Source organism: Marmota monax, unplaced genomic scaffold (genome assembly GCF_021218885.2).
Source record: "Marmota monax isolate L192 unplaced genomic scaffold, Marmota_monax_Labrador192_F-V1.1 WCK01_AAM20220418_F8-fsc00017, whole genome shotgun sequence".
Classification (NCBI taxonomy): domain Eukaryota; kingdom Metazoa; phylum Chordata; class Mammalia; order Rodentia; family Sciuridae; genus Marmota; species Marmota monax.
The window spans coordinates 24,926,365-24,942,454 of record NW_026695241.1 but is presented as its reverse complement, the minus strand read 5'-3'; the positions used below and the strand labels follow the sequence as shown (position 1 = coordinate 24,942,454).

Below are 16,090 nucleotides of genomic sequence, written 5' to 3'. Positions count from 1 at the left end.
TGAACTCCCATGAAGGCTTAACCCCCAAAAGGCAAAAACAAACTGCAAAGCCTGTGAGGGTCCAGGCTTAGGGCATTATCATGTATGCCACCTTGTGACTAGTCAGAAGGCCAGCTCAGATTCAATAGTAGGGGAAATAAACTTGACAAGAAGAGTGACAAAGTCATACTGCATAAAGGAATGAGGAATAGGAGGCATTACTGTGGCCAACTCTGGAACCAATCTTCCACAGCACACAGGAGAAATAGTTAAAATGTAAAATGTATGCAGCGCTTATCTGCTCACAATTAGGCTCACACTCTTTGCTAGATGTTGTTGCCCTCCTTCACCACACTGCTTAGGATTCTAAATGTAGAGTGGCCAAGTGTGGGCAGACAGTGGTTTTCTTTTGAGCAGCAAACTTGTTATGATGAGTCTAGAAAAAAATCCTTTAAGCAGAACATGCTAAGTGACCTTCCTGTGCTTCCAAAAATTTTCCAAAGTTGATGTGAAAGCAAAGATTTTTAGCAGCTGCCCTTGATTTGGTTGACTTTCAAGAGTACATACCTGGGGGCTGGGATTGTGGCTCAGTGGTAGAGTGCTCACCTAGCACATGTGAGGCCCTGGGTTCGATCCTTAGCACCATATAAAAATAAATAAAATAAAGGTATAGTGTCCAACTACAACTAAAAAAAAAAATTTTTTTTAAAAAGAGTATCTTCTTGGGCTGGGGATGTGGCTCAAGTGGTAGTGCGCTCACCTGGCATGTGTGTGGCCCAGGTTCGATCCTCAGCACCACATACAAACCAAGATGTTGTGTCTGCCGAAAACTAAAAAAAATAAATAAATATTTAAAAAATTCTCTCTCTCTCTCTCTCTCTCTCTCTCTCTTTAAAAAAAAAAAAAAAAGAGTAACTTCTTGGTCTGGGGCTGTAGCTCAGGGGCAGAGCATTTGTCTACCATGTGTGAGGCACTGGGTTTGATCCTTAGCACCATGTAAAAATAAAACAAATGAAATAAAGACATGCTGTCCATCTACAACTACAATTTTTTTAAAAAGAGTACCTACCTGTGCTACTTTTTATTATTTTTTTTAGTTGTAGATGGACATAATACCTTTATTTATTTGAATGTGGTGAAGATTGAATCCAGTGCCTCACATGTGCTATGTGAGTACTCTACCACTGAGCCACAAATCCAGCCTTGTATTACCTTTTTGTAGTCCTTTGTATGATGGGTGACAGACCAGACCTAACAAATCTGAAATTCTAGCAAGTCCTCCACTAGAAAACCTTTAATTTCCTAGACAATAATGCTTATGATGTTTAAGGGTCAATCTTAAAATTCTGTCTTTAAGATGAAATCACCCCCAAACCATTTTTTATAGTGCTGGGATGGGATGGAACCCAGAGGTTTGCCACTGAGCTACATTCCGGGCCCTTTCTTATTGTTTTGGAACAGGGTTTCACAAATTTTTCAAGATTGGTCTTGAACTTATGATCCTCCTGCCTCAGGCTCCAAGTAGTTGGGATTACAGGCAACCCTCTTCATCTTCTACAAGGTTATATTCAGTACTCTTGTTCCCCATCAAGATTAGTTAATCTTGGGGTTGTGGCTCAGCGGTACAGCGTTCCTCTTACACGCACGGGACCCTGGGTTCAATCCTCAGCACCACGTAAAAAATAAATCAGTGAAATAAAGGTATTGTGTCCAACTATAAAATAAATATTTAAAAAAAGATTAATCTTATTAGTACATACTTTTTATATATTTCATTTCTGTGTGTTAATGACCTTGAAAGAACAACAATTTTGGGGCTGGGGATGTGGTTCAGTAGTAATGCACCTGCTTAGCATGCATGAGTTCTGGGTTCAATCACTAGTGTGCACACATTCACACACACACACACACACACACACTCATGCAAAGTGATAGTATCAAGAACCAAGTTTGTGAATAAGTAATTCTAACAGTGCTGTAATACAGCAATAATGGGATGATCTCACCTCTGTAACAATACATATGCCTAAACAAAGGGTCACTCAGGATACAACCCAAACTAAAGAACAAAAGTGAAGCATTACCTGTGAACTTTTCCTGAGGTTAATTGTTAGATCCAGGTTATTAAAGGAAACAAAAACCCTTAGGTAGAGGTGTCTGCTTGAGTAATCTTCCATAACTTCTTGCTAGCCAACTGTCTAATAGTATTTCAATTAAGGAACATAGTACGTTGCGTTCAATTAAGAGTAATCCTGATGATTAAATGTCCAGAGGTGTCCACGTGAGCCCATATTCACTTCTGTGTCTTCTACTTAAATGCTCATACAAAGTTACACTTCTCAAAAGATAGTGTAAATTTCTTAAGTCAGGAGATGAAAATGAACATTTTGATCGCTACTAAGTCTTCACAGTACTTAGCATGTAGTGAGTGAGTGGTTAGTCACTGCATAAATACTTTCTGAATAAATCGATGAAACCCTCACATTCTAGGATACATGTAGCTTACTTCTAAATAGCCCCCCCATATTCACCCTTCCTTTCATTACTATCTGCAAATAGCATTGAATTAAAGTCCTTTCATCAGCTAAAATAGACTATTAACTATTCTTCCTGTCTCCAAATTCTCCTCCTTTCCCACCTCAATCCATCTGAAATACCAGCTTAATCTTAAAACATTCCCATTCTCAAACACTAAATGTTCCCTGTTGTCTTCTGAATAAATTTATTTTTATTCTGAATAAATTTACTCAGGTAAGATGTACCTTCTGCAATTTGGTATCAGATCTGAAAGATAAATTTTCTCCTAATATTCTAAAGCACAAATATTAATGTCCCAACTAATCTGGATTGGCAGAATTTATATCACACTTACCTTAATCTAGACCTTTGTTTTCATCATGTCTTTGGCTTGGTATTCCCTCCTGCAGCTTCACCTACTGAAGCCCTAGCTGTCACTTTAAGCCTGAGTCTTTCCAGTGCCTTCCTAAATCATCTGGGCTTGGAGTCCTCATATATATATATATATATATATATATATATATATATATATATATATTTATTTATTATTTTTTTTTAATTAAGCCAGGTGTGGTATGTAATACATATTACATATGTACACATATGTAATACCAGTGCTTAGGAGGTTGTGGCAGGAGGATCATAAGTTCAAGGATCAACCTCAGCTTAGGCCCTAAGCAACTTGGTGAGATCCTGTCTCAACAATAACAAGGGCTGGTAAAGTACCACTGTGTTCAATCCCCAGGCCCCAAAATAAGTAAATATTTATTTTTGTGTGGTATTGGGGGATTGAACCCAGGGGCTGTCTCCTGCACTGATCCCTAGCTCTTTTTATTTATTTTTAATTTTTACTTTTTTTTTGCACCAGGGGTTGAACTCAGGGGCACTTGACCACTGAGCCACATCCCAGCTCTTTTTTGTATTTTATTTAGAGACAGGGTCTCACTGAGTTGCTTAGTGCCTTGCTTTTTGCTGAGGCTGGCTTTGAACTAGTGATCCTCCTGCCTCAGCCTCCCAAGCAGCTGGGATTACAGGCATGCGCCATTGCGCCTGGCCCCAGATCTTTTTAATTAATTTATTTGATACTGTGAATGTACCCATGGGTGCTCTACCACTGAGCTTTACCCAAAAGTCTTTTATTTATTTTTTATTCAAGACAGGTTTTCCCTAAGTTGTTTAAGGCCTAAGCTAAGTTGCTGATGCCAGCCTTGAACTTGAGATCCCCCTACCTCAGCCAACGGAGTTGCTGGGATTACAGGTGTGGGTCACTGCATGCAATTTACATTTACTTTTTTGGGGGGAGGAGGAATTACCAGGGATTAAACAAAGGGGCACATCCCTAGCCCAATTTTGTGTTTTATTAAATACAGGGTCTTACTGAGTTGCTTAGCACCTGCTTTTTGCTGAGGCTGGCTGGCTTTGAACTCATGATCCTCCTGTCTCAGTCTCCTGAGGCGCTGGAATTACAGGCGTTACATTTACTTTTAAAAGCCTATGCTGGCGGGGGGTGGGGCGGGGGAGGAGTGGGTGCTTTAAAGATGGTTCTTCATTAATAAGTTGGATCCTAAACCTTAACCAGACTAGAAACTCTTTGAAAACAAACTATGACTGTCAAACTTTTTTTTTTTTTCTGACAGTGTTTGATATTATGTGGACATTAGATCAATGATTCCCAATGTTTCCATTCAAAACACCAATTAAAACACACAGACAGGGTCTGGGGTTGTGGCTCGGTGGCAGAGCGCTTGCCTAGCATATGTGAGGCACTGGGTTCAATTCTGAGCACCACATATCAATAAAGAAAAAAGGTCCATTGACAATTCAAACAAACAAACAAAAAACACCACATACACCTTCTGCAAAGTTTAGTACAAAGAAGTGCACATACCAAAATGTTTGACTCAATTTTCACAGCTGAACACACTCATTCAAGTAGCTCCCATAAGACTCAATGCAAATCAGAACCTAAGAAACCCCATTTTAATAATTTACATGCAGTAATTATAGAGGTAAGAAAAGTAAAAATATATATAAAGTAAAAGTATGTATTTCTAGACTTTTTATGTCTACTCCATCAGCGGGCCCAACGACCTCCCACCATATGTATACATTCTTACCCGCCACCCCTGACTGAAGACCACTGAAATAGGGTGGTTTTTTTTTTTTTTTGGTGTGTTTTTGATGTGTGTGTGGGGGTGGTGGAAATGAATGTATGGAAACATAAACCTACCACACCTCCAATGAAAAAGGTGTTAGTACCAAACTGTAAAGGAACTAGCGGTCGTTTTAAAAAGACATAGGCGCAGTACTAACTGCGTTATCTTAGCCTACGTCCGCCCTCAGAACTAATTTCCTACTGTTCAACATGGCCGCATGCGCGTCTCTAAGCAACATGGCCGCTCTGCCAGGCACCAACATGGGAGGCACAGCTTCATGGCGCCCGGAAGCACAAAAGAGCCCTCACAAGGAATACATCTGCTATTCTGTCAACACCTAAAGTGGCTTTAATTGCAACTTCCCCACCTGATCGCGAAACCGGAAGTGGCCTTTGGACTTGTGAATCTCCAGGGATTTGTTTCCGGTTAGTCTTCGGGTGTCCGCGTGAGAATTGAATGTATCTTCCAGCAAGGGCTGGGAGGTGCTAGTCCTCCGCGCCTGATTCGAGTGAGTCCGGGCTGCGAGACCAGGATGTCGGACACGTGGAGTTCTATCCAGGCCCACAAGAAGCAGTTGGACTCGCTTCGGGAGAGATTGCAGCGGAGGCGGAAACAGGACTCGGGGCACTTGGGTGAGGCGCGGGGCAGTCGGGGGCCAGGTTTGGCCAGGGAGGGAGGGAGAGGGCCCTGGAGAAAAACACAGCTCCGGAGTCAGCGTCCTTGCCCAGCGGCCGTTTCTCTGATGCCTCATACATTGGCATCCTTTTCTCCCTTTCAGCCACACAGACCGTCATTCTCCTGCAGGCAGTTCGCACTTCCTCTCCACCCCGGGCCTTTTTCCTCTAGCTAACAAACCGAACCGACGCGGGATCTCTTCCCTCGTCCAACTTCCCACTCCTCTTAAGTATGTGAGAATATCGCCTTTGCGAGGTCCTTTAGTCTTCTGTCCCGCGTAGTAGCAAGCCCCCCTTTTTGTTGCTACTATGGTGCTTTGTTCTTCCTTCGGTTATAGAGAGACTGCACGAAAGCGGTCGTTTCTTTTTGACTATAGGTACAGTGAGTAGGACTGTGCTCACTTTCATCCACTGTGCCCACAGTTAAGTGACCCGCACAGGGTACTCTCTAACTAGGTAGGTGTTGCTAAAAGAGTAGGGAAACTGACATTTACATAGCGAGCAAGAATCTGAAAACATTTAGTTTTTGGTTTTCAAAATTTCTCCTTTCCTACTTATGACAGTCATGACTTGAAGTAACTTGAACTTGAAGTAACTGGAGATTTTCAAGTTCAACCCTAATTTTCTTCCATCCCCAGCGCAGACCTTAAATTACTTAAGGCAAATCAATTGCAGAGTTCTGTGAGGACAGTGAATTCATACCACCTTGTGGCAGTTTGTTCCATTTTCTATCAGTATTGTCAACTCCATCTTTAAATCTTGCTTTGATTAGGTTCAGGTACTCATATTCTGCTACCTAGATCAGAAGATGTACTGGCAGGATTTTCACACCATGATTAATATTGCTTAATTAATTAATATTACAGTGTTTTCATGAGTCTAGTTAGATAAAAATAAGATGCTGCCCTCAAGGAGTTTAAAATATAGTTGAGAATCAAGGATAGATACTAATAAAAAGTCAGAAGCAAACATGCAATCCCAGCAAATCGGAAGGCAGAGGTAGAAAAATTGAAAATTCAAGGACTGCCTGGACAGGGAGACCCTGACTCAAAAAATAAAAAGGGCTGGGGATGTAGCTCAGTGGTACAGTGCCTCTGGGTTCTATCTCTTAGTACTGGAAAAGTAAGAAACACAATATCATATGTAAGATTCAAATGAATGGATCCAAGCTATATGGTTAAGAAAGAATAAGATCTAGTATAGACAGTGAAGCCATTATAGTGAAGTTGGCACTTCAGTTGGTTTTGGGCTATGTAGAACTTACATTTTTATTATTTATTTACTTACTTTTTTTTGGGTGATGCTGGGGATTGAACCCAGAGCCTTCCTTGTACATTCGAGGCAAACACTCTACCAACTGAGCTATATCCCTAGTCTTACTGTCTTATTTTTTAATAAAAAGTTAAGAGGGCAGTATAGTAAAGGAAGAAGTGCAGACATAGGATGTGGGAATAAGTAGTAGTCAAGCTTTAGAGTAATTACTGAATTCCCATGTTGGTATATAAACTTGAATATCTCTGACTGGTAAATCCAGTTTACTCTGTGTTTTGTTTTTTTTCTTGTTTTTGTATTCATTGGTTTCCCATTTTTAAAAATCTTTTTCCTTTTTTATTTATGATACTAGGGATTGTACCCAGGACCATTTTACCTCTAAACTGTATCCTCAGCTCCCCCTCACCCCCCTCCCCCTTTTTAAAAAATATTTTTTGGTTATGAATGGACCTTTATTTTTTTGTTTATATGTGGTGCGGAGAATCGAACCCAGTGCTTCACACATGCTAGGCAAGTGCTCTACCACTGAGCTACAACCCTTTTTATTTCTATTTTGAGACAGTGTCTTGCTAAGTTGCCCAGGCTGCCCACTAACTGGCCGTCCTCCTGCCTCAGCCTGCCAAGTAGATGGAATTACAAGTGTTCACCACTTCTTAGACTCCCTAGTTTCTTTTATCCATATTAATTTTATATAGAAAATAATGCTTAATTTTACTTTTTTTGTTTTTGTTTTTGTACTGGAGATTGAACTCGGGTATTCAAACACTGAACCGAATTCCCAGCCCTATTTTGTATTTTATTTAGAGACAGGGTCTCACTGAGTTGCTTAGCACCTTGCTTTTGCTGAGGCTGATTTTGGACTTATGATCCTCCTGTCTCACCTCCCGAGCCACTGGGATTACAGACGTGCCACCACACCTAGCTCCAGCTCTTTTTAATTTTATTTATTTATTTTGATACTGGGAATTGAATCCAGGGGTACCTAACCCCTGAGCCACACACACAACCCTTTTTATTTTATATATATATATATTTAGTTGCTGTTGGACATAATACCTTTATTTTATTTATTTATTTTTATTTGGTGCTGAGGATCAAACCCAGCACCTTGCATGTGTTAGGTGAGCGCTCTACCACTGAGCCACAAATCCAGCCCCCTTTTTATCTTTTGAGACGGGGTCTTGCTAAGTTGCTTAGGGCCTCACTAAGTTTGGCCTCAAACTTCTGATTCTCCTGTTTTAGCCTCTCAGGTTGATGGGATTACAGGTGTGTGCCACCAAGCCTGGCCCTTAGCGCTGTTTTAAAACTATTTTGAAATAGGCCTTGAACTTGCGATACTCCTGCCTCAGCTTCCCAGGTAGCTAGGATTATAGGCATGTGCCACCATACCCTGCTAGTATTTTCTTTGAGAAAATTTGCCTGACCACTTTAAAATTTTAACATGATGAGAAAATCATGTATGAGCAAACAGGGTTTCTGATATATATATATATATATATATATATATTTTTTTTTTAATCTTTATTTTATATTTATGTGGTGCTGAGGATTGAACCCAGTGCCTCATGCATGCTAGGCAAGCACTCTATCTCTGAGCCACAATCCCAGCCCAGGGTTTCTGTTATTCTAACATTTCCTTATTTACTAGTTGCATGCAAGCTCACTTGTGTTGAAAAAACCACTTTGTAGAGAAACAGATTGTATGTAGGTGATGTATTAATAATTAAGTCAGAGAAAAACCTGTTCTGTAGAGGGTTTTTGTGCCTGCCAAAGACCTTCAAGTGTTCATCAGGTATGCAGCACTGAGATGTAGGCTGTATGAGTGAGTTGCTTTATTAGCATAAAAGAAGGGCTAATATTCCATTCTTGTTATAACTAAAAACTCAACAATTACCATACTGCATTTGGGCACTGTCAGTTAACTAACTTTTCAATTTAGGCATTTCTGTAAGAGGCAATATAGTCTTGTTTTGTCACCTCTCCATATTTTCCACTTAGAGAACCCATCACTATTTTAGTCCCCTGAGCCTCTTTTGCAGCATAGAAGAATGTGACAGCCTTGGGTAAGTACATTTCTTCTATGGATATTTACTAACTTTAGTATGAAATAATTTTTTTTTTTTCATTCAGCAATAGCAGTTGGGAAAAGATACCTGACAATTCAAGTAGTCATTTCTACAAAGTGACCTACAATGTTAATTTTTATAGACTATTAAATCAGTGTAATGTATTAATGTACTTTTTGTGTAGTTCTCTTTCATTTTTTTTGTGACAAGTCATCCTCTATTTGTGGTTTGTTTTATGGTTTTAATTGTTCTTCACCATACCTTTTTATGCTGTTTCTGTTTCTAAATGCATACTCTTTAGATGAAGAATGATTCTTTTTTCTTTTTTTATTTTTTGCAGTGCTGGGGATCAAACCCAGGTCTTGATTATGCCAGATAGGTGCTCTACCACAGAGCTACATCCCCAGCCCTAGGTGGATGATTCTAATTGCTCCTAGTTATTTTAAATTGTATTTTATTTTTCTTTTATATTAATCACATTTTGGTTTCAACCAAACTTAGAGCCTTGGAACTTTCATCCAGTGCTAAACTGTTTAATCATTTTAAATTGTATTCTTCCTTGAATGTAAATATTCTTTTTCAGAGGTAAATATTTTGACTTGTATATTCACCTTGTAGATTCCAAAAGAATTTTTTAGGTTGAAATTAAACAGATATTATTTCCTGACCCAGAACTTTGACCCATTTTGGGGGGTTGTATGGGAATACATAGGGATGAAATATAAATTAATCAGTGTGTCACTGTCCTCTTTGTTTTGATTATTCCGAAGTGTATATTTCTTTGGTTTTTAGGATTTTTAGGAAAACACTGTGGAACACAACTTTATTAGTTTATTAATCACAGTTTGTTCATATAATATGTAACCAAAAGCTTGATAAAATTTAGATTATTCAGTTCTCTCACAGGAACTAAAAAATTTTCCTAATAATCGTGGCTTTGTAGTATTACTGAAATCTAATATTCAAGTAGTTATTACTGAGCTCTATGTTTAAAGACAGGGATTTTAAAAAATGAACTAAAATACATCCATATCATTAATGAATGTAAAATATTATGAGCAAAGACTCATTGAAACACTACTGTTAGCTTGGCATTTGTATTAGTATGTTTTTGTAACTCTAAATAAATATTGGACACACACTACTTTATAAGGAAAAGAGATGAGGCTGGGCATGGTGGGATATTGCCTGTTATTGACATATCTCATAATTGAAAACTTGGAACCAATTGGTTAAGATGCAGATACACAAATGTTCCAGCCAATAACCTGTGCTTTGCTATTTGATATTCCAGTCTCCAAAATTGTGAGCAGTAAACCTCTTTCCCTCCAACCCTCACTCCCTTCCTTCCTATCTTCCCTTCTCTAAAACTGTGGGCTAAATAATTTTTCCTTCTTCAGCACTAGGAATTGAACATGGGCATTCTACCTTTGGACAATACCACCATGCCTTTTAATCTTTTATTTTGAGACAGAGTCTAAGTTGCTGAGATTGGCTTCAGACTTGCAATTCTCCTGCCTCAGCCTTCCAAGTCAGCTGGATTAAAGACACACACCATCATGCTTGGCTATCATTTTTTTCTTTTTGTGGGGAGAGGTTAGTAGGGATTGAACCCAGTGCGCTTTACCACTGAACTATATCCCGAGTCCTTTTTTTTTTTTTTTTTTTAGTATTTATTTTTTAGCTGTACACAATACCTTTATTTTGTTTGTTTATTTTTATGTAGTGTTGAGGATTGAACACAGGGCCTCATGCATGTCAGGTGAGCGCTCTACCACTGAGCCACAACTCCAGTCCTATCCCGAGTCCTTTTTATTATTTTAGTCTTCCTTTTTTTTCCTTTTGTTTTAAGTCACCTCCTTCCCCAACCCTCTGAATTGTCCTGGTGCTCCAACCTCACATATTTCCCTAAAGCTTGGGACTTTTAGGTCCTGTCTACTGGTCCTCTTGTTATCTGCCTTCCACCACCTAGTGGGTGAGCCACTGGCAAGATTCAAGGGCCTAAGTCTGGCTCTCCAGAGAGTACTACAGGCTGCTCCCCGACTTCCCAGAAATCACCAAGTTGCAACTGAATCTCTCAGGCACCATTGGTTCCTGTTCTGTCATAACCACAGTGATCTGAGTTCGGAACAAGTGATCAGATCTATTAAAACCATCTGATGGCCCTTGTCTTATTCCCAGGGCCTTTGCTTGCTTCCTTAGGGCAATCTCCATACTAGCAGTGGTGCATTTGTCCTTGGGATTTCTGGCTCCTGTTTCTTTTCCCCTACTCCTCAGCCATAGGCTATAGGCCAGTTTTTGCTCTCCCGTAGCCTCTGGCTCTCAAGGGCCCAACAGACAGTGATTTTGAAAGAAAGTGGGCACAATCCCAGCAATTTGAGAGGCTGAGGCAGGAAAATTTCAAGTTTGAGGCCAGCCTCAGCATCTTAATGAGATCCTATCTCAAAAATTAAAAAAGGGCTGGGGCTGGGGTTGTGACTCAGTGGCAGAGCACTTGCTTAGCATGTGTGAGGCACTGGGTTCAATTCTCAGCATTGCATATAAATAAATAAAGGCCTGTTTACAACTAAAACAAGTCCAAAAAAATAATAATAATAATTAAAAAGGGCTGGGCATATGGCTCAGTGGCAAAGTGTCCATGGGTTCAGTCTTTAATACCAAAAAAAAAAAAGAAAGAAAGTGGAGTCAGAGAGCCCACAAATCCACCAGGGTCACTCAGAGCAGGGGGAGTGGAAAGAGTAGCAGAGTTAGCCCTGGGCTGCTGCCCTGGCTGCCAGAAGCCAGCATGACCTGCTAATCCCTTAGTTTTTATTTTGAGACAGGTTCTCACTAAATTGCTGGTGCTGTCCACCTCCTGGCTACCATTTCTTTATAATGAATACTTTCAAAATCCTTTTTTCTAGCTTTTATGAAGCATATTTTGTTCATTAACTATAGCTGGATATTTGGGTTACTTCCATCTTTTGGCTATGGTAAACAGTGCTGCTTTGAATCAGGGGGTATGAATATTTCTTCAAGTTCGTACTTTAAGTTTGGGGGATAGGTATCCAGAAAAAGTGGATTTGCTGGATCAAATGGTAATTACATTTTTAAATTTTTTGAGTAATCACTATGCTATTTTCCACAGCATATTTTATATTCTCACTAATAGTACACAAGAGGCCAGGTGTGGTTGTGCATATCTGTAATCCCAGTGACTTGGGAGGTTGAGGCAGGAGGATTGCAAGTTCAAGGCCAACCTGGGCAACTTAGTTAGACCCTGTCTCAAAATAAAAAATTTTAAAAAGGACTGGGATACCTCAGTGGTAGAGCACCCCTGGGTTCAAAACTCTGGCACCAAAAAAACTTGAGGAAAGAAAGCTAAATCCTGAGCACAGATGTGTACACCTGTTATCCCAATGACTCAGGAAATCAAGGCAGGAGGCTCATGAGTTCAAGATCCTTGCTGCAAAGTGGCACATGCCTGTAATCCCAGCAGCTCTGTAATCCCAGCAGCTGTAATCCCAGCAGCTCTGTAATCCCAAAGGTTTGGGGCTGAGGCAGGAGGAGCATGAGTTCAAAGCCAGGCTTAGCAATTTAATGAGGCACTTAGCAACTCCGTGAGACTCTGTCTTTAATAAAATATAAAAAAATGGGCTGAGGATGTGGCTCAGTGGTTAAGCATCCCTGGGTTCAACGCCCAGTACCAAAAAAAAAAAAAAAAAGGAACCCAAGAGGAGTGGGAGTGGGATGGGGGGCAAGGTCAGTATTTGGTCCTAGACTAACTTTTTACTGTACTTCTACCATAGGAATATTTTAATTCAAATTTAAATTTATTAGACTTGTAGGATCTTTGAATTACAAGAAACTAATAATCACCAGTGTAATTCTGTCCAGTGAAGGAATTTTGTTTATACTCTGTTAAGTGTGCTAATAGCAATTGTCACTTACATTTCTTACATATATTTTTAGCTTAGGTCAGTTACTCTGAAACTCTTTTCTCATCCAGACCTTCAAAGTGCTTCTGTGACCCTTCCATGTGTACAGCACCTCTTTGACAAAACAAAACAAGGAATTTAGTTCTGTTTGCAAAAGTTCCAGTCTAAGATTCAGCAGAACATAAAGGAATCATAAGCAAGGTGAAGAAAGTTCTATCAATTACTTGACAGTTGCAGCTGATACTGAATTGTGGCATCTTGTTTTTCAAATAGAATACAACTTTTTTAAACCTTATTTTTTTATAAAATGTAACTGTTCTAGGAAAGTGTTGTAATTCAACTCCAATTTTTTGGAACCTATGAGTTAAATTTTACCAAATTCAGTTAAATCCATAAAAAATTAAAAGTCCTGCCTGAAAAAGATAATCTGTTAGCAGTTTATATTGTTGAAAGTATTTTTGACTTTTATTAAAATTTAGATTGTGGAGCTGGTTGTGGTGGCACATGCCTCTAATCCCAGGCTTAGGTAGGAGGATCACAAGTTCAAGGCTAGCCTGGGCAATTTTGTGAGGCCTTAAGCAATATAGCAAATCTTATCTCAGAAAAGAAAAAAAAATTAGATTGTGGAACTGGGTACAGTAGAGCATACCTGTAATCCCAACAACCCAGGAAGCTGTCAAAAGATTGCAAGTTTAAGGTTAGCCTGGGAAAGCTGGTGAGACCCTTTCTCAAAATAAATAAATACAGAAGGGGCTGGGGATATAGCTCAGTTGGTAGAGTGCTTTCTTTGCATACACAAGGCCCTGAGTTCAATCCCCAGCACCACAAAAAATAAACAAACAAACAATACAAAGGGCTAGGGATATAGTTCAGTGCCCCCCAGCACTCAATTTCTAATAATTCTAATTTACTTCCATCGAAGCATAGCAAGGGCAAAGAATTAGGAAAATAGTTCTTATTCAACAGAGAAAGTGTAGGGGATTTCCAGAAAAATCCAGGATTATTTTGACAAAGTAGTGAATGCTCAAGTATGAAGGGTAATCTAGTGCTAAAGCTGGTCTGAGAATTTTCTGCATGAAATGAAAGATACGTATGCTGGGAATGGTAGCAAATTTGACTCCTGAAGAATTCATAAGACTGCAGTAGTTATTCTTTTATATTTTTACTTTTCTTCACTCTTAGATCTACGTAATCCAGAGGCAGCACTGTCCCCAACCTTCCGTAGTGATAGTCCAGTGCCTACTGCACCCACCTCTGGTGGTCCTAAGCCAAGCACAGCTTCAGCAGTTCCTGAATTAGCTACAGACCCCGAGTTGGAGAAGAAGTTGTTACATCACCTCTCTGATCTCACCTTAACATTGCCCACTGATGCTGTATCGATTCGTCTTGCCATCTCCACGGTAATGACTTAATACAACTGGAATATACCACTTATTTTCTGTTCATGGTCAGTGTGTAATTGCCCTCTTCTCCCTTCCTTCTCTAGCCAGATGCCCCTGCCACTCAAGATGGGGTGGAAAGCCTCCTACAGAAGTTTGCAGCTCAAGAGTTGATTGAGGTGAAGCGAGGTCTCCTACAAGATGATGCACATCCCACTCTTGTGACCTATGCTGACCATTCCAAGCTGTCTGCCATGATGGTTGCTGTGGCAGAAAAGAAAGGCCCTGGGGAGGTAGCAGGGACTATTGCAGGGCAGAAGCGGCGTGCAGAACAGGACTCGGCTACAGTAGCTGCCTTTGCCAGCTCTTTAGCCTCTGGCCTGACCTCTTCAGCATCAGAACCAGCCAAGGAGTCAGCCAAGAAATCAAGAAAACATGCTGCCTCAGATGTTGATCTGGAGATAGAAAGTCTTTTAAACCAACAGTCTACTAAGGAACAACAGAGCAAAAAGGTAGGAATCTTATCAAAGTACTATTACAATATGCTCTGAATTATATATAGCTTTGAATGAGCAGGATTTACTCCTACCGAAAGGTTCAGTCAGAATTGAGGATTGAGAGTAGAGGTTTTCAACTAAGGATGGTTTTACCCCATCCTCACCCCCCACCAAAAACATTGACAATATTTGGAGATATTTTTGTCATCACAACATGAGAGTGTGCTACTGGCTTCTGGAAGGTTGAGGCCAGTGATGTTGCTAAATATGCTACAGTGCATAGTAGGACAACCCCCTGCAATAAAGACCTGCTTGGCACAAAATGTCATTAATGCCAAGTCAAGAAACCCTGATTTAGAGAATCTGTAATTGCATCTGTTTGGATCATTAGATCAAGAGACAAGGAATCCAAATATATGAATATTGGATGATATTCATTGGACCAGCAATTACAGAAATTGATTAAAACAGTGCAAAGTAGCAGTATACCAATTTTGAGTTCTCATCTGTTTACTACTTCTAGTTGTATGAGTTTGAACAAGTTAACTTCTCTTAAGCCTTAGTCCTCTTATCTGTAAAATGAAGATAACCACAGTACCCTCCTTTTTTAGTACTGTTGAATTGATTAGGAGTAAACAGTATAGTATTAGCATTATGCCTTGGCTCAGTACTCAATAAGTACAAGTGTTTTTTTGTTTTCCTATGGAAAACAAGTTTAGCTTAATGCTTAGCAGTAGGAATCAAGCTTTTTGTGTTTATTTATTTTTTTTTTTTAAGATATTGATGGACCTTTATTTTATTCATTTATTTGTATGTGGTGCTGAGAATCGAACCCAGTGCCTCACACATGCTAGGCAAGTGCTCTACCACTGAGCCACAACCCCATCCCACCCCCCTTGTAGTTTTACTGTATCCTAAATGCAGGTTTGAGGAAGAACTGAACCCATGAAAGATCTCTTATCCCAGAGCTCAACTTTTCCCAAGTTATTAGCTCATTTATGATGTTCCCAAGTTATTAGCTCATTTATGATGTTATGACATCAACATCAAATAGAATTTTTTAAGAGTTGATTTGACTTAGACTCTTATGACTAAGGCTGCTTCTGTTATAGGTCAGTCAGGAGATCCTAGAGCTATTAAATACTACAACAGCGAAGGAACAGTCCATTGTTGAAAAGTTTCGTTCACGAGGTCGGGCCCAAGTACAAGAATTTTGTGACTATGGGACCAAGGAAGAGTGCATGAAAGCCAGTGATGCTGATCGACCTTGTCGCAAGCTACATTTCAGGTCTCTTGGGAGGGAATGAGGAGGGATGGATTTCCCACAAGGAGTCATTCCTTTTCAACATATTCCTTGTCTTTGGGTTTATCAGTAGTCCTATAATTTCTGGTTTGTCTTAAGTCCTCCAGACTCTTAAGGTATTACTTTCAGAAGTGGCATGGTGTGGATATAGACTATATACTCCCAAATAGATGGAAAAATTTTTAAGTGCCCCTTTTTAGCAAGGCATCTCTTTGTCTTTTGAGCCACAAAATTAGTTTCTGAAAGGTGGATGATCACAGGAGAAATAGGAACCTAGGGTCTTAAACCAGTGTTTTATTCTGCTCTATAACAAGCCAAGTCCTTTTTGGA

The 16,090-nt window shown here is 39.7% G+C and overlaps 1 protein-coding gene across 1 annotated transcript in view; it reads left to right on the top strand.

Moving 5' to 3' along the window:
• The first annotated feature begins 4,994 nt into the window (after nt 1-4,994).
• Mettl3 (methyltransferase 3, N6-adenosine-methyltransferase complex catalytic subunit) overlaps nt 4,995-16,090 on the top strand; it is a 14,307-nt gene continuing 3,211 nt past the window's right edge. Inside the window, exons 1-4 of the mRNA XM_046441078.2 lie at nt 4,995-5,284; nt 13,764-13,981; nt 14,068-14,472; nt 15,570-15,745. Coding sequence (XP_046297034.1) covers nt 5,185-5,284; nt 13,764-13,981; nt 14,068-14,472; nt 15,570-15,745 — 899 coding nt within the window. The 5' untranslated portion in view covers nt 4,995-5,184. The remainder of the gene's footprint in view (nt 5,285-13,763; nt 13,982-14,067; nt 14,473-15,569; nt 15,746-16,090) is intronic.